The sequence below is a fragment of the Melanerpes formicivorus genome, unplaced genomic scaffold (assembly GCF_026170545.1).
Source record: "Melanerpes formicivorus ecotype bairdi unplaced genomic scaffold, bMelFor1.0.p_v2 SCAF_93, whole genome shotgun sequence".
NCBI classification, from domain to species: Eukaryota; Metazoa; Chordata; class Aves; order Piciformes; family Picidae; genus Melanerpes; species Melanerpes formicivorus.
This window is the reverse complement of record NW_027142445.1, coordinates 801,697-824,999: the sequence shown is the minus strand read 5'-3', so window position 1 is coordinate 824,999 and position 23,303 is coordinate 801,697. Positions and strand designations below refer to the sequence as shown.

At 59.5% G+C, this 23,303-nt stretch overlaps 1 protein-coding gene across 3 annotated transcripts in view; it reads left to right on the top strand.

Annotated features, from left to right (window-relative positions):
- The window catches only part of MAP3K13 (mitogen-activated protein kinase kinase kinase 13), a 55,296-nt gene that overhangs the window by 14,558 nt on the left and 17,435 nt on the right, over window positions 1-23,303 (top strand). For 2 of the 3 annotated variants that reach the window (XM_068165795.1, XM_068165794.1), the window contains 3 exons: window positions 259-404; window positions 21,566-22,158; window positions 22,657-22,840. In XM_068165795.1, coding sequence (XP_068021896.1) covers window positions 21,639-22,158; window positions 22,657-22,840 — 704 coding nt within the window. In that variant the 5' untranslated portion in view covers window positions 259-404; window positions 21,566-21,638. Of the gene's footprint in view, window positions 1-258; window positions 405-5,767; window positions 5,877-21,565; window positions 22,159-22,656; window positions 22,841-23,303 lie in introns of those variants that run through there. The other variant, XM_068165796.1, reaches the window with a different exon arrangement.

The window sequence follows — 23,303 nt, the reverse complement described above, 5'->3', positions numbered from 1 at the left end:
GCACCTCCTCTGCTCCAGCTTGTCCCCAGTGCCCCTGGTGCTGTGCTTGGGCATCCCTGAGCAGAGCCTGGCTCTGTCCTCCTGACACTGCCCTGCACCCACCAGCTGTGGTGCTGCAGGGTACAGCTCAGTGGTGGTGGTAGCTGGGTTGTGGTTGGGCTCAATGCTCTTACAGGTGTTTTCCAGCCCGAATGGTTCTGTGCCTGCAGGAGCATTTACTTGAATACTGGTTCTGAGTTTTCTTGCTCTTCTTTCTAGAGAGAAGAATTCAGTGCTGGCCTCTCCTAAGCATTCCTGGTGGTGCAGCTGCAGAGCACAGCCTGGTTGGCCTGGCTGGAAGAGGAGGCACATGTGCAGCGAGCCAGGAGGACATGGGCTGTCAGTGCAGCTGGGAGCATGATCAGGTACCAGCAGCTCTTGATGCTCCAACCACAGAGCTGTCAGGAGCTCTCTGACACAGCAAAGCACTCCCTGCCTCTGAGGCTTTGGATGTGTCTAGCTTATGATGCTTACTGCCTGCAGATGTTCCTTCCAAAAGTGACAGCCAGGGCCTGCTTGTAAAACAGTTAGGAGCCAGCTGATCTGGTGGGTGGTTGGTGGTCTTCTGTGTCCCATCCTTGGCTTTCTGACATTCCAAGGTCCTCCCAAAGCTCTCTGGACTGGATGCTCCTCCAGAAGTGCTTCCTGTGCCCAGAAGTGCAGGCAGTTGTGGAGCAGGTCTGAAGCCACAACAGCTCAGGTGGTCTGGGGCCTTGCTTGCAGATGTCCCTGCTGACTGCAGGGGGGTTCCAGCCCCACACATTCTATGCTACATTAGTTGGGTTCTTGCTCTCTGCCATGGGCTGCAGAGTGCAGATGGCCTGACAGGAATCCAGGCTGCTGTGAGTGGAGCAGAAGAACCAGAGAGTTCCTTTTGAAATGTGAGCAGGTTCTAGGTTCAGTCATGGAAGAACAGAGTTGAGGGAGGGGATTCTGCCTCTCTGCTCTGCTGAGACCCCACCAGCAGCCAAACCATTCTGTGAATCCCAGAGCTCCAGAGCTCAGCTCCTTGTTCCCCAGCAGCTGCTTCTCCTTCCCCAGTGTCAGTGCCTCAAGCAGTGTCAGACTTTGCTCTGCACAGGTGCTTGGCTTTGGCTCAGCTGCTGCTGAGCTGAGGCTGGAAGCTGTTGCCACAGGCAGTGCAGGGCTTGTGCCCCTCTTGTGTCCTGCCTCAGAGACAGGTTGGGTGCTGGGAGCAGTTTCTTCCCAGCAAGGGCTCTCAGGCAGTCCCAGGCAGCCCAGGGAGGTGGTGGAGTCCCCAGCCCTGGCCGTGGTGCTGAGGGAGGTGCTGCAGGGGCAGTGGGGGTTCTGAGCTCTGGGTGAGTTGGACTTGGTGACCTCAGAGGTATCTTCCTGCTCGAGGTCCATGGTTCTTTGCCATCCCTTCGACCAGCTGCTGTGAGCAGGGCTGGCTGTCCAGGCTCCCACCCTGCTGCTAGGGGGCAGGGGGCCCATTAAGCTGTGGCCTGGCACTGCTGCGGCAGGCAGCATTTGTGTGCTTTGTGCTTCTGCTCACAGCTCTGCTGCCTGCCTTTGCAGTGACATCGTGGTGGAGGTGGCTGCTTTCTGGCAGCAGCCAGGTTCAGCTCTAGGAGAGAGCCTTTGGGAGGCTGAGCTGGGCAGAGGAGGAGTGAGAGATGCAGCAGGCAGCCAGGAGCCTGCAGCTTGTGCAGGGAGACAAAGGCAGCAGTGAGCTGCAGGCAGCCTTCAGAGGTGAGGAGAAACCTCCCTGGGGAACAGGCAGCACTGGGCAGAGCTTCCTGCAATTGGAGCAGTGAGGGCTAAAAGGGAAGCCTGGGAGGCAGGCACAGCTAGCAGGGGGTGGATGTAAACCCTTCCTCTGCCTAGTCTGAGTGACCTGATCTCTCTCCCTGACTGGCAGCTTTCTAGATCACACTCCTAGAAAGCTTCAGGGAGCTGAGGCAAAGGTCTCCGAGTGCAGAGGACTCAGCCTGGCACAGGCTGCTTCTGCTGACTGCTGGCAGTTTCCCTCTCTGAGGGGTGGCCAGCTGTGCAAGGACACCTTTGGGCACCCTCTAAAACATGGGGTTAGGAGCTTTCAGATGGCCTTTGGTCTTCAGGTGTCCTGTTCTTCCCCTGTCTGTATGGAGCACTCTGTGCCCCACATCTGTTAGTCATGGCTGTACCTCCTGGGAGTGCTGCCATAACTCCTGGGGCAGTGAGAAGTCCTGGGTCGAGATGCCTCAGCAGGATGACTCTGCTCGGGTCTGCATTCTGCAACCTCCTGGGACAGACACCAGAAAGCAGTAGGCTGTGAAGCAAAAGCTGCTGATAGCTTCCTGGCTGCTGGGAGTCTGGGCTGAAGGCACTGAGCAGGTTGATTTCTCTTGAGAATATTTGCACCAAGCTGATCCACTCAGCTTGGAGGAATGAGAAGGACACAGAGCTGCTGCAGGGAGTCCAGGAGGGGGCCACAGAGGTGATCCCAGGGCTGGAGCAGCTCTGCTGGGAGCACAGGCTGAGGGAGCTGGGGCTGTGCAGCCTGCAGAGGAGAAGGCTCCAGGGGCACCTCAGAGCTGCCTGCCAGGACCTGAAGGGATCCTGCAGGAAGGCTGCAGAGAGACTTTTGCTGAGGGGGTCTGAGCCAGGCCAAGGGGAAATGGTTTGGAGCTGAGGCAGAGCAGGGTTAGAGTGGAGCTGAGGAAGAAGTTGTTCAGCAGGAGGGAGCTGAGGCTCTGGCCCAGGCTGCCCAGGGAGGCTGTGGAGTCTCTGACTATGCAGACTTTCAAGGCCCACCTGGATGTGTTCTGTGTGCCCTGCTCTGGCAGGGGGCTTGGACTGGATGATGTCTGAGGTCCCCTCCAGCCCCTGCCTGGCTGTGGCTCTGTGACACAGGACACAACATGACCTTGGACTGCTGCATTTAGAAAAGCTCTTCTCATGGCCTAAGTAAATTGTTCTGGTTGCAGTTGCAGTTCTGGTTGCAGTTTGAGTCTGTTGCATTTGCTGCTCCCCAGGCTGTGGAGGCTTCTGCTCAGCAGGGACAGTTCCTGTATTTCATGGCAGTGTCCTGCACCTCCCTCGGCTGTGTGCTCTGTGCACACTGAGCAGCCTCAGACACTTCAGAGCTTTGTAGAATCACAGCATGGGTTGGGTTGGAAGGGACCTCAAAGCTCATCCAGCTCCAGCCCCCTGCCATGGGCAGGGACACCTCCCACCAGCACAGGCTGCTCAGGGCCTCAGCCAGCCTGGCCCTGAGCACCTCCAGGCAGGAGGCAGCCACAGCCTCCCTGGGCAGCCTGTGCCAGCCTCTCCCCACCCTCACTCTGAAGAGTTTCTTCATCTCCAGGCTCAATCTGCCCCCTCCCAGCTCAAAGCCATTTCCCTCCTGAGCTAGCTTACCTCAGTGAGGGCCTGTCTTGTCTTTGGGGGATTTCTCTCTGTCCTGACTCAGAAATGAACTTTGTCAAGGCTGAGCAGCCCAGGCCTCCTGCTCTTGTCAATGGGTGGAAGTTGCCTTGGTTTTGATGTTTATAATTAGAGCTCAGTCTGTGATCTCCTCTCTCCTAAATCCTTATCTGCAGCCCAGCTGCTCAGCAATGCTTTCTATATTTGTGCAGGTGGATTTTTTCCCTCTGAAGAAAATGTGACCTTGGGGAATTGTGCTGCATTTTTTAATCACTTCTTCAGCTTCATCAGTCTCTCCCTGCCAAAGCTTCCCCCACCTGTGCAGGCCATTTTTTGGGGATGTGCCCTGAGTCCATGCTGGTTCAGGTGGCAGAGTTGCCCTGAGGAGGGACACCTCAGTGAGCAGCTTCCCCTGACACAGGGGTGGTGTCTGTGCACCCTGCAGCTGGCCAGGGGCTGCCAGGCTGGGCAGGTTCCTTGCTGCATCTGCTGCCAGTGTAGCAGCCGGGAGATGGACTCCAGCCTCTTAGCAGTGTTTGCTTTCCTGGTGTCCCAGGAGCGGGCCCATGTTCCTTCAGGGGTCATTTTGAGGCCATCACTCTAAGAAGGACATTGAGGAGCTGGAGCAGGTCCAGAGAAGGGCAACAGAGCTGGGGAAGGGTCTGGAGAACAGGGCTGGGGAGGAGCAGCTGAGGGAGCTGGGGGTGTTCAGCCTGGAGCAGAGGAGGCTGAGGGAGACCTCATTGCTCTCTGCAGCTCCCTGAGAGGAGGCTGGAGCCAGGTGGGGGTTGGGCTCTGCTCCCCAGTCTGAGGTGATAGAAGGAGAGGCAATGTCCTGAAATTGTGCCAGGGGAGGCTTAGGTTGGAGATGAGGACAAATTTCTTTGGTGCCAGAGTGGTCAGGGACTGGCACAGGCTGTTCAGGGAGGTGGTGGAGTCCCCATGCCTGAAGGGGTTCCAGAAACCTGTGGCCATGGCACTTGGGGCCAGGATTTGGTGGCCATGGTGGGGTTGGGTTGAAGGTTGGACTGGATGAGCTCAGAGGGCTTCTCTAACTCAAATAATGCTGTGGTTATATGAAAGTGAAAGTCTGCAGGGGCAGTGTTTGGAGCCTCCTTAGCCTCAGCAGTTCCTGTTCTTGAGGTGCTGGGATGCCTTCTCCTAACACTTCAGGACAGAGAGGTGGCAGCCATGGTCAGCTCTCTGCCTTCCTTTCTGAGACCTAAACATCTCAGCATGGCTCACTGATGATTTTTGAGCTGCTCTGATGTTTCTGACCTAGAAAATATCTGAGGAGTTAATGTCAGGAGGAAGGGGCCAGGCTCTGGTTGGTAGTGCCCAGGGACAGGACAAGGACCAAGAGGGACAAGCTGGAGCCCAGGAGGTGCCACCTCAGCATGAGGAGAAACTTCTTTGGTGTGAGGCTGCTGGAAGACTGGAGCAGGCTGCCCAGAGAGGTTGTGGAGTCTCCTGCTCTGGAGCATTTGCAACCCCCCCTGGATGTGTTCTGTGTGCCCTGCTCTGGCAGGGGGTTGGGCTGGATGATCTCCGGGGGTCCCTTCCAGCCCTTGCCCTGCTGTGCTTCCAGGACTCCATGAAATGCCCCCCGTGTGCTTGCCACAGGAGGTGCCTGTCGGTGTGGAGCTGCGCCTGCAGTGGCTGCTGTGTCGTGGCTGGAGGTGGTGCCCAGCAGCGGCCGTGCGGTGCCCGGCTCTGTGCCCGCCCTGGGGAGCAGCTGCGCCCGCCGCGGGCAGCGGTGTGCAGCTGAGTGCCCGGCGGTGTGAGTGCTGTGTTTTGGCTCTGTCGGGGCCGGTGCAGCAGCAGTCACACACAAGCCTCCCATTGTTCTCCCTCCTTCAGGCCGTGCTCGCCTTCAGCCACTGCGATAACGGCAGCCAGGGGCTGCGCTGCTGCGATGGGCAGCGCCCCGCGCCGGGCAGAGCAGCTGGCTGTGATCTGACACGCTGCGGGCAGGGAGCTGCGGGCGCGGCGCTGCGGGCACGGCGCTGCGCCCAGGGCAGCGCTCGCCGAGCGGGGCCTGGCAGGCGCCGGAGGATGCCCTCGGCCGCCGCTCTCCGCAATGGCAGCTCCGGTGCCATCTTACCCAGCGGCTTCGCTTCGCTTCCCGGCAGATTGTCCTCGGCGTCCTCTCCCCCCGCCCTCGGCGGCGAGTCCCGGGGCGGGCCGGGGCCGGGGCCGGGGCCGGCGGTGCCCGGGCGGCGCTGCCCGCGCGGATTGGCTGCCCCCCGCCGGCGGCCGCCGGGGCTCGGAGCGGCCCCGCTCCATCCATTCATGAATCCGTGACGTCAGCGGCGCTCGGCTCCTTTGCAGCAGGCTGCGGGGCTGTGGGGGTGGAATTTCCTTTTATTTTGCAACACTTCCTTCGGCCTTTTTCCCTTTTTCCTTTTCCCCTTCCATCTTTTAAAAGGAGCAAATGGAGCAGCATCAGCTGGCAGCCTGGCACCCCTGTGAGTACCCGGGGCGAGGCGCCTCTTTGTGTGTGTCTGTGTGTGTGCCTGCGGTCAGTGCCGGCCTCGCACCGCCTGCTGCAGAAGGACAGATGGATGTGGCGGTCGTGATGCGACAGGGGGGAGCGGAGGATGCCGAGGGAAGGGGCGAGGCGAGGCGGCGGCGGCGGCGGCGGCGTCTGTCCGTCCGGCCCCGGCCGCCCGGCCCTGTGCTGCTGCCGTGCGAGACATTTGCCAGTTGCGGTTCTGCACGTTACCTTCCCGTGCCCCCTTTAAAGGGGAAGGGATGGCAGCGCAGGAGGGATATTTACGGAACGCACGGGGATGGCAGGGGGTCGCTGGGGACATAATTGTGTTTTCTGCCTTCTGTGGCGGTTGTAGCCTTTTCCCCTCGCAGCTAATCAAACAATTCCTCCCTTGTCTGCCAGTAATAACTAATCAGATTTTGGAGATGGAGAAGAGCTGCATTGTTTGGTTTGGGTTTTTCCCTGTCAGCTGGGCAGGAATTTGTCCCTTTATGGCTGCAGGCAGCCGGAGCTGTCCCTGCTGTGCCGCACACATGGCTCTTGCCCCCGGCAGAGGAGCAGCCTGGGGCAGCGCTGCGGTCGCCCTGCTGCTCGCTGGGCACCGCTGGGCAGCTCCTGCTTGCCCGGCTGGAGTCCGAGGTCACGTTGGCTGCCGGGGGGTGAGGGCAGGTGCTCTGCATGGCTCAGGTACTGCAGCAGCTCAGCCAGCGCTGGGTATTTTAAGTTGCTCCGGAGCAGGATGACATCAGAGCCATGTGTTTGGATGCACTGATTTTATCAACAGGCAGCCTGCTCCTCAGCACAGGCTGGGGCAGCCCGTCCTCATCGACGGTTTTGAGGGAGAAAATCTTAGAAATAACCCCCAAAAGGGTGATTGAAGTGAGAGAGGGAGGAGGGGCTGAGCCAGTCTGACTCCCAGTTGTGGGCACACAGAACCTGCTGCGAGTGCAGCCACAGATGCCCTGGGATGTGGAGGGTGAAGCTGTCATTCCTTTGGAAGGTTGTTCCTGCCCTTTTCCTTGTGTCCCCAGATGGATGCAGGGTTTTGTTCCTAGGGAGAGATAACTCTGTGCCTCTCTGGGGCTTGTAACACACCTTGCTGTGAAACCCCAAACAAATCAGCCCTGGCTTTGGTGTAGTGGAGGCTCTTGTGGTTTGTTTTCCTTTAACACCAGTTGGGTTTCCTGGAGCTGGGGCCTCCAGTCTGACTCTTTGATCTAGAATGGTTCTGTCATTCAGGTTTGCCTTTGTCCCCTGCTCCCTGGTAGTTAAATTTATAGCTGGCATTCATTGTGACCCCTGTGTCTGGCACTGGGAGATAGCTCCCTGCTCAGAACACATGGCAAGGGCTCTTCTGCTCCTCAGCTCTCTGGGAGCTTGCATTTTAACATGCTTGGGGTTTGGTTTCTCTCCTGGCTGTAATTTTAACCTTCTTTTGTCTCCTGTTGTAAAGATTTGGTGAGTGGCTTATCTCCAGGGCATCAGGGAAGCGAGCAGGGATTGATTTAAAACTCTTCATAGGTAATGCAGTTGACAGTAAGGAGTTAGAAGAGCCTTCTGCTCTGAGCAGGGGCAGGGAAGGTGTTGGAGGACCTCCTGTTGTCCCATGCTAGAGTGGAGTTGTGCAGATCTGGTAGCACTTCCAGCTACACTTCAGGATCTGAAAGAAGCTGCAGGCAGGCTGGGGAGGGACTGCTCAGAAGGGGCTGTGGGCAAAGGACCAGGGGGTGTGGTTTGGAACTGGAGCAGAGCAGGGTCAGGTTGGACACCAGGAGGAAGTTCTGCACAGGGAGGCTGGGGAGACACTGGCACAGGCTGCCCAGGGAGGGGGCTGAGGCTCCATCCCTGCAGCCATTCAAGGTCAGCCTGGATGTGTCCCTGGACAGCCTGGAGGTGTCCCTGTGACTGCAGGGGTTGGACAAGATGCCCTTGGAGGCTCCCTTCCAGCCCAGTGCAATTTGTGGTCTGAAGAGGTGTGGAGTGGAATTCAGGACTTCTCAAAATGGCAGTGTTTGAGGGAATCTTTTCTGTCTCTAAAGGCTGTATGTGCACAGATGTCAAACCAGCACAGGTGCCTCCAGCCCTGGGCCTTGGGGCCAGGGTGGGCAGCAGAGGGCAGCTTCTGAACATTGCTGTGCAGAGAGGGTTTCAGCCAAGCTCTCACCTCAGCTCCTGTGCCTGGAGGAAGACAGCAGCAACCCTGCTGCTTGTACAACTTCAGGGAGTTTCTCAGCTGTCACTGAATCAAAGCAAGTCAGCTGAGCATCACCTCTGCACCCCCAGGAGAGGCTTGCACCTCTCAGGAGCTTTGGGCTTCTGGGGGTCTCTTAACCCCTCCTTGGCAAATGTCCTGCACAAGGGCTTTGGGGTTTGGTGGCTTTGTGACATTACAGCAGATCAGTCTCCCAGCCTGGGCAGGGGGCAGGAGGTGCTCCACCTGAAGCACAGCATGGGTTGCATGTCAAGGTGGCAGCTGGCACAGCAGTGCTGGGGAGGGCTGGGAGCAGGAGCACTCTGTGTGCTTGCTGCCAGCCCTGCTCACCATGCAGGCTGCCCTCTGTCTTGCCCTGCTCACAGCTGCAGCCACTGCAGGGGTTCAAAGGCAGCAGCAGCTGGGGGGAGGCCAGGGGGAGGAGTGGAGGTTTCTCTATGGAGACAGTTTCTTCATTCCTAGGATGTTTCTCCTTTCTTGTTCCCAGCCTCTAGCTAGCTTCTGGAGGCCACACCTGGACCACTGTGTCCAGTTTTGGGTTCTTCAGTTCAGGAGAGGCAGGCAGCTACTAGAGAAAGCCCACCAGAGGGGCATGAAGATGCTGAGGGGACTGCAGCATCTCTGAGGAGAGGCTGGGGCTGTTGAACCTGGAGAAGAGCAGCCTGAGAGGGGATCTTCTCCATGCTGATGAGTAGCTAAAGGTCAAGAGGATGGGGCTGGCTCTTTTCAGTGGTGCCCAGTGACAGGACAAGGGGGAACAGGCACAAACTGGAACACAGGAGGGGCCACTGGCACTTAAGGAGAAACTCCTCTCCTTTGAGGTGCTGGAGCCTGGGAGCAGGCTGCCCAGAGAGGTTGTGGAATCTCCTCTGGAAGCTTTCAAAACCCTTCTGGGCACCATCTTGTGTGGTCTGCTGTGAGTGACCCTGCTGTGCCAGGGGGACTGCACTGGGTGATCTCTGGAGATCCTTTCCAGCCCTTAGCACCCTGTGATCCTGTGCTGTGCCAGGGGGCCTGCACTGGGTGATCTCTGGAGATTCTTTCCAGCCCTTAGCACCCTGTGATCCTGTGCTGTGCCAGGGGGACTGCACTGGGTGATCTCTGGAGATCCTTTCCAGCCCTTAGCACCCTGTGATCCTGTACTGTGCCAGGGGGACTGCACTGGGTGATCTCTGGAGATTCTTTCCAACCCCACCTTTGCAGGACACCAAAGCCAGTACTGCAGCTGGAGCTTTTGTGCTGAAACACAGACAACCTACCTCAGCATCCCTGTGTGCCTGAGGAGGTTTAGCAGCTGCAGCCAAAAGTGCTCTAGCAGGGATGAGCCAAGGTGCTGAGTGCTGCTGTGGGAGTCCCTGCAGGGTGCTGGGTGGCCTGTGTCATGTCAGGCTCTGGATGCTGCTCTAGGGCTCTCCAGGCCATGTCTGCTGGTCTGTGCTGTCCTGGTGGTGTTGCCATCACACACAGCCCTGGTGGCCTGAGAACAGGATCCCAGCTCTGTGGTGCTGCTCTCCCCACTCAGGCTGTGCTAGCAGTGAGGCTTAGGAGAGGCTCCGAGCAGGGCACTGTTCCTGCTGCTCTGTCCAGCAGCAATCCTCTGTGCTCACTCTGCCTGCCAAAAGCAGCCCAGTGCCACTGCCCTGCTCAGCTCACACACCTGCAGCTGCATTGCAAGTGTCACCCAAGTGTCCCCTTCCCATTGGCTTTGCCCTTGTAAAGAGTCCCTCCCCAGCTTTTGTGAGGGGGGGAAAGGCTCTGGACAGGGGCTGGGAGTGCCAGGAGGAGGGACAATGGCTTTGAGCTGGGAGAGAGGAGAGACTGAGACTGGAGAGGAGGAAGAAATTGTTGGCAGTGAGGGAGGGGAGAGCCTGGCACAGGCTGCCCAGGGAGGCTGTGGCTGCCTCCTGCCTGGAGGTGTTGAGGGCCAGGCTGGCTGAGGCCCTGAGCAGCCTGTGCTGGTGGGAGGTGTCCCTGCCCATGGCAGGGGGCTGGAGCTGGGTGAGCTTTGAGGTCCCTTCCATTCCAACCATTCTGTGAGTCCAAGGATCAGGTGCTCACACTCTGGTAGCAGGGGGGATGGTGCCTCCAGGCAGTTTCTTGCTGTGATGAAGGTTGTTGAGCTTTCTTGCCCCTGGATGTGCAGCCCAGCAGCTGCTGGTGCTGGCAGGGGGGTGTCTGGCTGTGACATGTCCCAGGTGCTGTGCAGACACTGCATGAGTCACAGGAACTCCAAGACCAGGAGCAAGCCTGGGAGGGAATTTACCTGAGAGCAGCCTGCCCCTTCCTGTGCATGTGAGAGAGTTGGATCCTTCCCTGCATTCCTGAAAACAGCACTTGGCTGTGGAGCTTCATCCTCAAAGATCCTGCAGACAGCAATTAACCTGAGCACTGCTCCTTGCAGGGGAGCTGAGGTCTCAGCTCTGTACGTGGGGGAGCTGCAGGATCCTGCCCGTGGCTAGCACTGGAACATGCTCCTGGCTTCACCTGGCAGTCTCAGGCTGGCAGGCAGCTGAGCCCTGCCCGTGGAGATCTGCCTGGGTTTGGCAGTTGTGGAATATTTGAGTTGAAATCTTCTAATCTGTTGGTTTTATTCAGTAACAAACCATGGAGCTTGAATGGGCTGAGAAAGCAGTGAGGAGTTCTGAAGGGTGAGGAGAGAGAAGAGCCTCAAGTCTGGGTTTTAAAAGCTCTTTCAGACTGTGAATCACAGAACCACAGAGTGGCTCAGGTTGGAAAGGACCTCAGAGATCATCTGCCCCAGCCCCCTGCCATGCCCAGGGAGAGCTCCCAGCTAGACTCAGCTGCTCCAGGCCTCATCCAGCCTGGCCCTGAACACCCCCAGGCAGGAGGCAGCCACAGCCTCCCTGGGCAGCCTGGGCCAGAGCCTCAGCTCCCTCATGCTGAAGAACTTCTTCCTCAGCTCCACTCTAACCCTGCTCTGCCTCAGCTCCAAACCAATCTCCCATGGCCTGGCTCAGACCCCCTTAGCAAAAGTCTCTCTGCAGCCTTCCTGCAGGATGCCTTCAGGTCCTGGCAGGCAGCTCTGAGGTGCCCCTGGAGCCTTCTCCTCTGCAGGCTGCACAGCCCCAGCTCCCTCAGCCTGTGCTCACAGCAGAGCTGCTGCAACTCTTGGATCATCTTTGTGGCCCCCTCTGGCCTCTCCCCAGCAGCTCTGTGTCCTTCTCCTGTTGGGGACAGCAGAGCTGGAGGCAGGATTGGAGGTGAGGTCTGAGCAGGGCAGACCCCAGGGGCAGAATCCCCTCTCCTGCCCTGCTGCCCACCCTGCTCTGGCTGCAGCCCAGCACCCAGCTGCCTGCTGGCTCCTGGGGAGCTGCTCAGCACCCAACACCCCCAAGGCTATTTTCTGCAGGGCTGCTCCCACCCCACTCTCTATCCAGCCTGGATTTGTGCCTGGGGATGGCCTGACCCAGCTGCAGGACCTTGCCCTGGGACTGGCTGAGCCTCTGCAGCTGGCCCTGGCCCTCTTCTCACACTGTCTGAGGGCAGCTGGAAAGTTGAAAGAGCAGAGTGTAGCTCAAGTTGATTTCTAAAGGTTGATCTCAGTCCAGCTCCAGCAGTAACTTAGAGGCTCCCAGGCTGCTCAGGGGCAGGCTGCCTCTGCACCACTTAGCTCTTTTACAAGAGCTCAGCTGAGCTGGGCTGGAGGAGATCAGTGCTCAGCTACACAGCAGGGCAGTGTATGAGAACCTTCTGGTGTTTAATGCATGCATGCAGCACCCAAAGAGCCAGAGTGAGGGGAAGGAGAAGCAGCAAATAGACATAGAAAGAGACAAGAGATTTGACACTGTCCCTCGTGACATCCTGGTCACCAAACTGGACAAGAACGGACTTGAGGGATGGCCTCTGGCTGGTAAGGAGTTGCCTGGGTGCCTGCACTCAGAGTGCCTCCAGAGGGAGACCAGTGACAAGTGAAGTCCCTCAGGGTGAGCACTGGGACCAGTGCAGGTCAGCATGGTCCCATGGACAGTGGGAGTGAAGCACCCTCAGAAAGCTTGGGGATGACCCCAGGCTGTGTGCTCTGCTTGGCACACTAGAGGGAAGGATCCACCAAGGGGGACCTGGGCAGGCTGCAGAGCTGAGCCCAAACCAACCTCATGGAGCTCAGCAGGGCCAAGGGCAAGGTCCTGCAGCTGGGTCAGGGCAGTGCCAAGCACAGAGCCAGCCTGGGGGAGGAGGGGCTGAGAGCAGCCTGGGGGAGAAGGTCTTGGGGGGTGTCAGGTGGGGACAAAGTCCCCAGGAGCCAGCAGTGGTCCCTGGCAGCCCAGAGCCAGCTGAGTGCTGAGCTGCAGCCAGAGCAGGGAGAGCAGCAGCACAGGGAGGGGATTCTGCCCCTCTGCTCTGCTCAGCCCCCACCTGCAGCACTGCCTCCAGCTCTGGGGCCCCCAGCACAGGAAGGACCTGGAGCTGCTGGAGAGGCTGCAGAGGAGGCCATGAGGATGAGCAGAGGCTGCAGAACCTCCCCTGTGGGGCCAGGCTGGGAGAGCTGGGGCTGTGCAGCCTGCAGAAGAGAAGGCTCTAGGGAGAGCTCAGAGCAGCTTCCAGGAGCTGAAGGGCTCCAGGAGAGCTGGGGAGGGACTCTGGACAAGGGCTGGGAGTGCCAGGATGAGGGACAATGGCTTTGAGCTGGGAGAGGAGAGACTGAGACTGGAGAGGAGGAAGAAATTCTTGAGAGTGAGGGTGGGGAGAGGCTGGCACAGGCTGCCCAGGGAGGCTGTGGCTGCCTCCTGCCTGGAGGTGTTGAGGGCCAGGCTGGCTGAGGCCCTGAGCAGCCTGTGCTGGGGGGAGGTGTCCCTGCCCATGGCAGGGGTTGGAGCTGGATGATATTTAAGGTCCCTTCCAGCCCATTCTGCCAGTCTATGAATTTAGGATTAAGCAGCCAGGTATCCAGTTCTGGTTTTGGCTTGAAGAACAGCTAAAGCCAAAGCTAACACTAACAACAGCAAACCCTCCCTGGGCAGCAGGCAGCCAAGAGCCAGGCCCTGCCCTGTGCTCCAGGAGCCCCTCCAGCAGTGCCCAGCCCTGCCCCACCAGCGGGCAGCCCGCAGTGCCCAGCCCCTGCCAGCAGCAGCTTCACCTAACCGGGGTTCAGCCCTGCACAGAGGCCTCCTCTGTCCTCTGCAAGGTATTTTTGGATCTGCAGAGAGCTCTCCTGTGTTCTTCCAGGGCTCTGCATTCTTCTGTTCCAGAATTGCATAACCTGCTGCCACAGGCACCCGCTGAGGTTGCATAATGCCTCCTGCATGCACTGCAGCATCTGCTGCACCCATCTGTTGCAGGCTGCAGCCCTTGCTGGGCTTCTCCAGCCAGGGCCTCCTCTTCCAGAGCCAGGAGACTCTGCCAGCTACCTGCCTTCAGGGTGATGGTAGCCAACCAGGCACCACCTTCCACTGCATTGTGCAAGAACCTCAAATATCATCCAGCTCCAGCCCCCTGCCATGGGCAAGGACACCTCCCACCAGCACAGGCTGCTCAGGGCCTCATCCAGCCAGGCTCTCAACACCTCCAGGCAGGAGGCAGCCACAGCCTCCCTGGGCAGCCTGTGCCAGGCTCTCCCTAGCCTCACTGCCAACAATTTCTTCCTCATCTTCAGTCTCAGTCTCTCCTCTCCCAGCTCAAAGCCATTGTTCCTCATCCTGGCACTCCCATCCCTTGTCCAGAGTCCCTCCCCAGCCCTTCTGGAGCCCTTCAGCTACTGGAAGCTGCTCTGAGGTCTCCCTGGAACCTTCTCCAGGCTGAATCAAGCACTTCTTCCCCACCCCATGGGAGAAATTCTTGAGGGTTAGGGTGGTGACACACTGGCACAGGTTGCACAGTGGGGCTGTGGATGTCCCCTCCTTGGAGGTGTTGAAGGCCAGTCTGGCTGAGGCCCTGAGCAGCCTGTGCTGGTAGGAGGTGTCCCTGCCCAGGGCAGGGGGCTGGAGCTGGATGAACTTTGAGGTCCCTTCCAACCCAACCATCCCATGGGGCTGTGATGATGTCTTGAGTAGCTGTGAGGTGGGGCTGGGCTTTGTCCCCTGCAGGAGCAGCATGGCTGGAGGGAAACTCTGAGTGCTGGAAAGCCCTGAGGCTGTTGTGTCAGTCTGGTCCCTGGGCAGCTGGAGGAGCTGCCCCCAGTGGGCTGGGGGGGGTGGGCAGGGCTCAGCTGGGAACACTGAGGGAGCTGAGATGAGGGTTTGGGGGGGTTGCAGGGGGTGGTTTGGATTTATTTTGCTTGGGGGTGCTTAGTTGGGTGCATTTTGGTTTGGTTTGTTTGTGTCCTTTGGTTTGGGTTTGTTTGTATGGACTTCTGTTTTAATTTGTTTGGGTTGGGGGTGTTTGGGTTGGGATGGGATGGGTTGGGATGGGTAGGAGTGGTTTGGGTTGGGAAGGGATTGGTTGGGATGGTTGGAGTGGGATGGGTTGGGGTGGTTTGAGTTGGGATGGGTTGGGATGGTTTGGTTCGGGTTGGGGCGGGATGGGATGGGTTGGGTTGGGATGGTTTGGGATGGGCTGGGGTGGTGTGGGTTGGGATGGGATGCTTTGGGTTGGGGTGGTTTGGTTTGGGATGGGATGGGTTGGGGTGGTTTGGGTTGGGATGGGGTGGTTTGGGTTGGGTTTGGATGGGATGGTTTGGGTTGGGGTGGTTTGGGATGGGATGCGTTGGTTTGGGTTGGGATGGGATGGTTTGGGTTGGGGTGGTTTGGGATGGGATGGGTTGGTTTGGGTTGGGTTGGGATGGGATAGTTTGGGTTGGGGTGGTTTGGTTTGGGTTGGGATGGGATGGTTTGGGTTGGGGTAGTTGGAAATGGGGTGGGTTGGGGGGGTTTGGGTTGGAATGGGTTGGGGTGGTTTGGGTCGGGATGGGTTGGAGTGGTTTGGTTTGGGTTGGGATGGGATGGGTTGGGGTGGTTTGGGATGGGATGGGGTGGTTTGGGTTGGGTTGGGATGGGATGGGTTGGGGTGGTTTAGGTTGGGATGGGTTGGTTTGGTTTGGGTTGGGATGGGTTAGGGGTGATTTGGGTTGGGATGGGTTGGTTTGGGTTGGGTTGGGATGGTTTGGGTTGGGATGGGATGGGTTGGGGTGGTTTAGGTTGGGATGGGTTGGTTTGGTTTGGGTTGGGATGGGACGGGTTGGTTTGGTCTGGGTTGGGATGGTTTGGGTGTTTGGGTTTGTTTTTTACCTTTGTGGGTGTTTTTTTTCTGGTTGGTTTTATTATTGGGGTTGGGTTGAGTTTGGGTTTCAGTTTCAGTTTGTGAGGGTTTCATCATTTGTTGTTTTTCCCTGGAGGAGGGCAGCAAAGGCAGGGCAATGCTGGTTAAGCTTCCGGATATGTCCCTTTGTGATTCCTTCCCTGCAATAATGTGGCTTAAAAAACCCCAACCCCAGTCCCACTGAAAGCAAAATTCCTTCCCTCTGCTGTTACAAGTTGTGTTCCCAAAAAGCAGCAAACCCCAAGTGTATGCTCCTAGGAGTTGCAGAGCAGGAGCAGAGGAGTGTCTGATCCACTGCTGCAGCCTTTTGCTCACTGGAGACCAGGACAAGAGGAAGTTCGTTGGGCTCCTGTCTGAGTTCAGCAGCCCAGGGTCAGCAGTGGCAGCCAAGGCTCTGGCACTTGCCAAGTCAGCAGCTCCCAGTGCCTCCTGGCTCTGAAGTTGTACAGTGTGGAAGGTCAAGAGGTGGGGGAGGATGGGGGAGTCAACCTGGTGTGAAAATTAGTCTGGGGAGAAACAGAGAGGAGCAGGAGGGCAGCAGGAGGGTAGGAGCTGCAGAGTGGGCACAGCAGGAGGGCAGGAGCTGCAGGGTAGGCGCAGTGGGAGGGCAGGAGCTGCGGGGTGGACGCAGCGGGAGGGCAGGAGCTGCGGGGTGGACGCAGCGGGAGGGCAGGAGCTGCAGGGTGGGTGCGCAGCGGGAGGGCAGGAGCTGCAGGCTGGGTGCAGCAGGAGGGCAGGAGCTGCAGGGTGGGTGCGCAGCGGGGAGGGCAGGAGCTGCAGGCTGGGTGCAGCAGGAGGGCAGGAGCTGCAGGGTGGGTGCGCAGCGGGAGGGCAGGAGCTGCAGGCTGGGTGCAGCAGGAGGGCAGGAGCTGCAGGGTGGACGCAGCGGGAGGGCAGGAGCTGCAGGCTGAGGGCAGGAGCTGCGGGCCAGGTGCAGCAGGAGGGCAGGAGCTGCGGGCCGTGCGCAGGGGAAGGGCAGGAGCTGCAGGCTGAGGGCAGGAGCTGCAGGCTGGGTGCAGTGGGACGGCAGGAGCTGCAGGCTGAGGGCAGGAGCTGCAGGGTGGGCGCAGCGGGAGGGCAGGAGCTGCAGGGTGGGCGCAGCGGTGAGGGCAGGAGCTGCGGGCTGAGGGCAGGAGCTGCAGGCTGAGGGCAGGAGCTGCAGGTTGGGTGCAGCAGGACGGCAGGAGCTGCAGGCTGAGGGCAGGAGCTGCGGGCCGGGTGCAGCGGGAGGGCAGGAGCTGCAGGTTGGGTGCAGCAGGACGGCAGGAGCTGCAGGCTGAGGGCAGGAGCTGCGGGCCGGGTGCAGCGGGAGGGCAGGAGCTGCAGGTTGGGTGCAGCAGGACGGCAGGAGCTGCAGGCTGAGGGCAGGAGCTGCGGGCCGGGTGCAGCGGGAGGGCAGGAGCTGCAGGGTGGGCGCAGCGGGAGGGCAGGAGCTGCGGGCTGAGGGCAGGAGCTGCGGGCCGGGTGCAGCAGGAGGGCAGGAGCTGCAGGGTGGGCGCAGCGGGAGGGCAGGAGCTGCAGGGTGGGCGCAGCGGGAGGGCAGGAGCTGCGGGCTGAGGGCAGGAGCTGCAGGCTGAGGGCAGGAGTTGCAGGGTGGGCGCAGCGGGAGGGCAGGAGCTGCGGGGTGGGCGCAGCGGGAGGGCAGGAGCTGCGGGGTGGGCGCAGCGGGGAGGGCAGGAGCTGCAGGGTGGGCGCAGCGGGAGGGCAGGAGCTGCAGGGTGGGCGCAGCGGGAGGGCAGGAGCTGCAGGGTGGCTGCGCAGCGGGAGGGCAGGAGCTGCAGGGTGGCTGCGCAGCGGGAGGGCAGGAGCTGCGGGCCGGGCGCAGCGGGAGGGCAGGAGCTGCAGGGTGGGTGCAGCGGGAAGGCTGCACTTCAAACATGTTTCCTCAGGGTTCGTAGTCTCCAGAGCATTCTAAAGTGTTGTGCCAAGGCAGCAGTGCTGTGCACACTGGAGGGCATCGCTCTGGAGAGCAGCTCCATTGAAGAAGGCCTTTGCGGTGCTGCTGGCCAGCAAGCGTGGGCCAGCAATGTGCCCTGGTGGCCAAGAGGACCAAGGGCAGCCTTAGGGGCAGCAAGCAAAGGGAGGGTCTGCTGCCCCTCTGCTCTGCCCTGCTGAGACCACAGCTGCAGTGCTGTGCCCAGTGCTGGGCTCCACAGCTCAGGAGAGACAGAGACCTGCTGGGGAGAGTCCAGGGGAGGCTGTGAGGATGATGAAGGACTGGAACAGCTCTGCTGTGAGGAGAGGCTGAGAGCCCTGGGGGTGTTCAGTCTGGAGAGGAGAAGGCTGAGAGGGATCTGATCAATGCCTATCAATAGCTGAGGACTGGGGCTCAGGAGGAAGGGGCCAGGCTCTGGTTGGTGGTGCCCAGGGACAGGACAAGGACCAAGAGGGACAAGCTGGAGCCCAGGAGGTGCCACCTCAGCATGAGGAGAAAGTTCTTTGGTGCGAGGCTGCTGGAGCCTGGAGCAGGCTGCCCAGAGAGGTTGTGGAGTCTGCTCTGGAGCCTTTCCAATCCCCCCTGGATGTGTTCTGTGTGCCCTGCCCTGGGTGCCCTGCTCTGGCAGGGGTTGGGCTGGATGGTTTCTGGAGGTCCCTTCCAATCCCCAACATTCTATGACTCTACTGCTCGTGAGATGGGACACTCAGGATCTGCAGTGGTGTTACTATGCAGGAAGGGGCATTTGCCATGCAGTGCCTGATGGAGCCAGCAGGAGGTGACCCTGAGTGCCAGGCAGGGCCTGGTGCCAGCAGTGCTGTGTGCTGGAGTCTCTGCTGGCCAGTGTCAGTAGGTAGCTCCTGCCAGCTGCTCTTTTGCGGCCCTCACTCATGGGGCAGGCAGCTGCTGCTGTTGCCTGTGTGTAGTGAAGAGCAGGAGATGCTTGCTGGGAGCCAGGGGAAGCTGTGCTGTGGGGGCCCAGGTCCTCTGCCCAGAGCCAGCTGCTGAGAGGAGACTGGGGAGTGCTGCCTGCTGCGAGCTGGCACAGCCTCCCCAGAGTGCCAGCCCTGGCTGTGTGCTGTGGCTGCAGCTGGGCTCTGCGGCTCTGCTTTCAGCACTGCTCTTTAAGGGAGAAACCTCCATCATGGGCCATGCAAGGACCATAACTCTGCCATGTGCTCAGGCGTGGAGCCTGAGCCTCCTGGTGTCCTGGGACAGGACAAGGAGCAAAGGACACAAACTGGAAACCAGCAGCTGCCAGGTAAACATCAGGGGAAAATTCTTCCCTTTGAGGGTGGCAGAGCCCTGGAGCAGGCTGCTCAGAGAGGTTGTGGAGTCTCCATGTCTGGAGGCATTCCAAACCCACCTGGATGTGTTCCTGTTTGATTGGCTCTGTTCCAACCCCTGCCATGGGCAGGGACACCTCCCACCAGCACAGGCTGCTCAGGGCCTCAGCCAGCCTGGCCCTCAACACCTCCAGGGAGGAGGCAGCCACAGCCTCCTTGGGCAGCCTGTGCCAGGCTCTCCCCACCCTCACTACCAACAATTTCTTCCTCATCTCCAGTCTCAATCTGCCCTCCTCGAGTTTCAATTCATTCCCTTTGTCACATCAAGCCCTTGTACACTGCTTTTGTCTGGGCACATTGGGGCTGTGCCTTGAACAAATGCCTTGCTTGGAAATGGAATCACCTACAGGAAGCTGTGATGGGACAGAGGTGCACTGAGCCTCAGCCTTCCTTACAGACACACAATGAAACTGCTAGCTGCAGAGTGCATGAACTCACCAGAACAGCTCAGAGCAGAGGGGCTGCTCTGCAGTCTGCTTGTGCAGCAGCACTCCATGAAACCTGAGCAGCTGCAGCCTGCAGAAGACCCTCCCACACTCAGAGCCTGCAGCATTGGCTTGACTGCTACAGCAGAAGCATTGCTAGGAGAGAACTCCACTTGGTCTGCTCTTTACTGTAGCAGTTAAGGTGGCACAGGCAGAGTCACAGCCTGGCAGGGGCTGGAAGGGAGCCCCAGAGATCATCCAGCCTAACCCCTGCCAGAGCAGGGCACACGGAACACATCCAGGAGGGGTTGCAAAGGCTCCAGAGCAGACTCCACAACCTCTCTGGGCAGCCTGCTCCAGGCTACAGCAGCCTCACACCAAAGAAGTTTCTCCTCATGCTGAGGTGGCACCTCCTGGGCTCCAGCTTGTCCCTCTTGGTCCTTGTCCTGTCCCTGGGCACCACCAACCAGAGCCTGGCCCCTTCCTCCTGACCTCCAGCCCTCAGCTATTGATAGGCATTGATCAGATCCCCTCTCAGCCTTTTCCTCTCCAGACTGAACACCCCCAGGGCTCTCAGCCCCTCCTCACAGCAGAGGTTTTCCAGGTCCCCAGTCAGCCTCTCATACAGATCCCAGGGAGGTGGTGGAGTCCCCATCCCTGGAGGTGTTCTAGAAACCTGTGGCTCTGGCACCTGGGGCCATGGTTTGGTGGCCAAGGTGTTGTTGGGGTACTGGTTGGACTGGGTGAGCTCAGAGGGCTTCCCCAACCCAGCCCATTCTATGATCTGAGCTGTCTGTGTTCAGACTGTGCTGAGAGGCTGCACACTGCAGGCTTCAGTGCAGGAGATGCTTTCATTTCCCCACTAAGTCAGCACTGATGCACTGTGGCAGAAATGGCCTTCCACCCCCAACCTGTGCATCTGGACCACTTCAGGCAGGCTTGAGAGGAAGTTTAAAATCAGCATTTAAAGTCAGTGCTGTCATCTCGTGCTCTCAAGACAATGAGTTCATTACACCTCTGAAAAATTAGGCTGCTTATGTAAGTGCCTAAATAAGGCTGCATCATGCCAGCTTGAAAATGATTTTGTACCTTAGGAGTGCCTCTTCTGCCCTGGAGCTGGTACAGCAGCAGGCACACTGGCAGGGCGCTGTGCTTAAGGGCTTCATCTCCTGAAGAATGAAGTTTATAACCTAAGTGATTTTATCTTGTATCCAGAGAAGGGCCAGGAGGGTGCTCAGAGGCCTGGCAGCCCTGCCTGGGAGGGGAGGCTGAGAGAGCTGGGGGTGTGCAGCTGGAGAGGAGAAGGCTGAGGGGAGACCTCATTACCGTGGCCCAGGGCACAGAGGGTGGCTGCCAGGAGGATGGAGGATGGCCAGGGAGTGCCAGGAGGGGCCAAGGGGTGCTGGGGACAGGTGACTGCTGGGGAGATTGCCAGTGGGCTGCAGAGGGAAATGTTCCCCATGGGCACAGTCAGAGCCTGGAGTCATCTCCCAGGGGCAGCAGTGCAGTCCCCTCCCTTGGGCAGTGCTCAGCCTCAGCTTGCCAGGGGGCTGGGCCAGCTCCTTCCAGCTGCAGCATCAGCTGGGCAGGTTGGGCCAGGTGAGCCCTGGGGGCACTTCCAGCCTGGCAGGATGGGATTCTGTGACCCCACTGAAGCTCTTGTGCATCCCTGCTGTGATCAGGCAGAAGTGTGGGAAGGCAGACCAGGCTCCTGGCTGTTCCTATTTGCTGCTCCTGCTGCTGGAGAGGGGCTGAAGCCTGGGGCAGGAGTTTTTCATAGCCCAGGCTGAAGGTTTGTCTCCCATCTCTGTGATGACCTTGTCTTGAAAGGTTAGGGGCCTGAGGTTGGAGAGGAGGGAAAATTTCTTTGCTGCCAGAGTGGTCAGGGACCGGCACAGGCTGCCCAGGGAGGTTGTAGAGTCTCCTTCTCTGGAGCCTTTCCAAACCCACCTGGATGTGTTCTGTGTGCCCTGCCCTTGGGCTGGATGATCTCTGGAGGTCCCTTCCAACACTCAACATTGTGTGGCTCTGTGCTCCTAGTTAGGTGAGGCTGTGAGGGAGCAGCTCCAAACCATCCCATGGAGGTTTCAGGCCCCCTGCCTTGCTGTGCTTTGTTTCTCTGGTGCCCTGTCCTGCTGTTTGCAGGGTACTCTGAGCTTGTGGGCTGTGCCAGCCCCAGGAGCAGGGACTGGGCTCAGCCCCTAGCTGAGCTGGGGAGCTCCTGGGGGCAGTTTCAGTCTAGCAACTGCTATAGGAGCCGTGCAGAAACAGCTCTTGGCTGCAAGGTCTTTCACAGCTTTGCCCTCTAGGCTTTGGTTTAGAAGCTGTGGTGGTTGTTTCCTGGGCAGCTCCAGCCCCAGCTTGCCGAGGGCACTCCGAGTGGAGCTGCTGTCAGAGCAGTTCCTGTGAGGGCTGTAATTATTTACCAGGTATCAGCAGCTGTCTGCAGCGTCTGGTTAATTTTCAGCTCGCCTCTGCCAGGGGAAATATGTAAATCAAAATGTGAAAGTTGCTCTTTTGCCTCTCCTCCAGGTCCTGGCTCCGTGTGTCACCTCTGAACCGTGCCGTGCAGGTTCCCTAAGCACCAGCCCTGCCCATCTCCTTGATGCACACCCACGGCATCATGGCCAGCACTCAGGAGCACCCGGCCTTGTCTTCCTCGCCCAGCTCCATCGGCAAACCCTGCTGTGAAGACAAGGACTTGAGCAGGTTCCACGATGAGCAGGCAGCTGCCGGCAGCCAGCCGTGCCCCGAGCTCATCGAGGAGGTGCGGGAGAGGGGCTCGCTGCAGGCGGTGCCCGCCGGCAGCCCGGAGCCAGCCGGCAGCCCGGAGCCCGCCGGCAGCCCGGTGACCGCGGCCGTGCTGAGCAGCATCAGCGAGGACTGCCGGGAGCAGTTCGCCAACAGCGTGCTGCAGCTGCGGGAGCACGACGAGCCCGAGGCCGCCGGACCGCCCGGGCCCCGCGGCGCCGTCGAGGGGGACGGCGGCGGCGCGGAGGACGTGAAGGTGCAGTTCAACAGGGCGGGCGGCGGCGGCTTCCTGGAGGGGCTGTTCGGCTGCCTGCGGCCCGTCTGGAACATCATCGGCAAGGCTTACTCCACCGACTACAAGCTGCAGCAGCAAGGTGAGGGGGAGCGAGCTGCAGCTGCTGGGGAGGGTGCCAAGGGCAGGAACGCGGCCCGGGGTTGTCCCCAGCTCGCCAGGGGGCAGCTTTTTATCCAGGGGAAGTGTCCCACCGGTTTCTTTAGGCCCTGAATCACAGAGTCATTCGGGTTGGAAAAGACTTTTAACCTTGAGTCCAACCATAACCCGACTGCCACGGCCACTGAACCACCTCCTGAAGCAGCACATCTGCAGCTTCTGGAATGCCTCCAGGGCTGGGGACTCCACCACCTCCCTGGACAGCCTGTGCCAGTCCCTGACCACTCCAACAGCAAAGACAGTTTTCCTCCTCTCCAACCTAATCCTCCCCTGGTGCAACTGGAGGCTGTTTCCCTTCATCCACCTTGAGACTGAGCAAGGGATGTGGGAGCTGGGAGGTGCTGTCCTGGTGCCATCTGAGAGCAGAACCTTTCTGTGGCCTTGACCTTTGAGGCTGTGCCCTTCTCTTGCCTGTGCCCAGACACCTGGGAGGTGCCGTTCGAGGAGATCTCGGAGCTGCAGTGGCTGGGCAGCGGGGCACAGGGAGCTGTCTTCCTGGGCAAGTTCCGGGCAGAGGAGGTGGCCATCAAGAAAGTGAGAGACCAGAACGAGACAGACATCAAGCACCTGCGGAAGCTCAAGCACCCCAACATCATTGCCTTCAAGTAGGTGCTGGGAGAGACTCGTTAGCAGCACTCCTTCAGCTGGGGAGGAGCCCTCTGCTGAGGGACCCTGGCCAAAGTCAGTGGACAGCAGAGGTGGACATCCTTGCTCTGACCACCACTCTCACCCAGTTCTGCACTTGGAGTGCAGGCTCAGCAGGTGCCTGCTGTGAGCCCTGCAAGCCTGCAGGTGTGGCGGTTGGAGGACATCCATCCCTGCCACGGATGGGTTCCACAGAGCAGGCAGTAAGCATTGCCCTTGGCAGGAGAGCTGTTAGCAGAGCTTCGCCCAGGCAGAGAACAGATTACTCCCCTGCGCCCTGGCTGCCCCCTTTCAGACTTGCCAACGGTCTCCTGGGGTTCATTGGGAAGAGTGTGGCCAGAGGTCAAGGGAGCTTCTCCTCCCCTCTGCTCTGCCCTGCTGAGACCACACCCAGAGCACTGTGTCCGATTCTGGGCTCCCCAG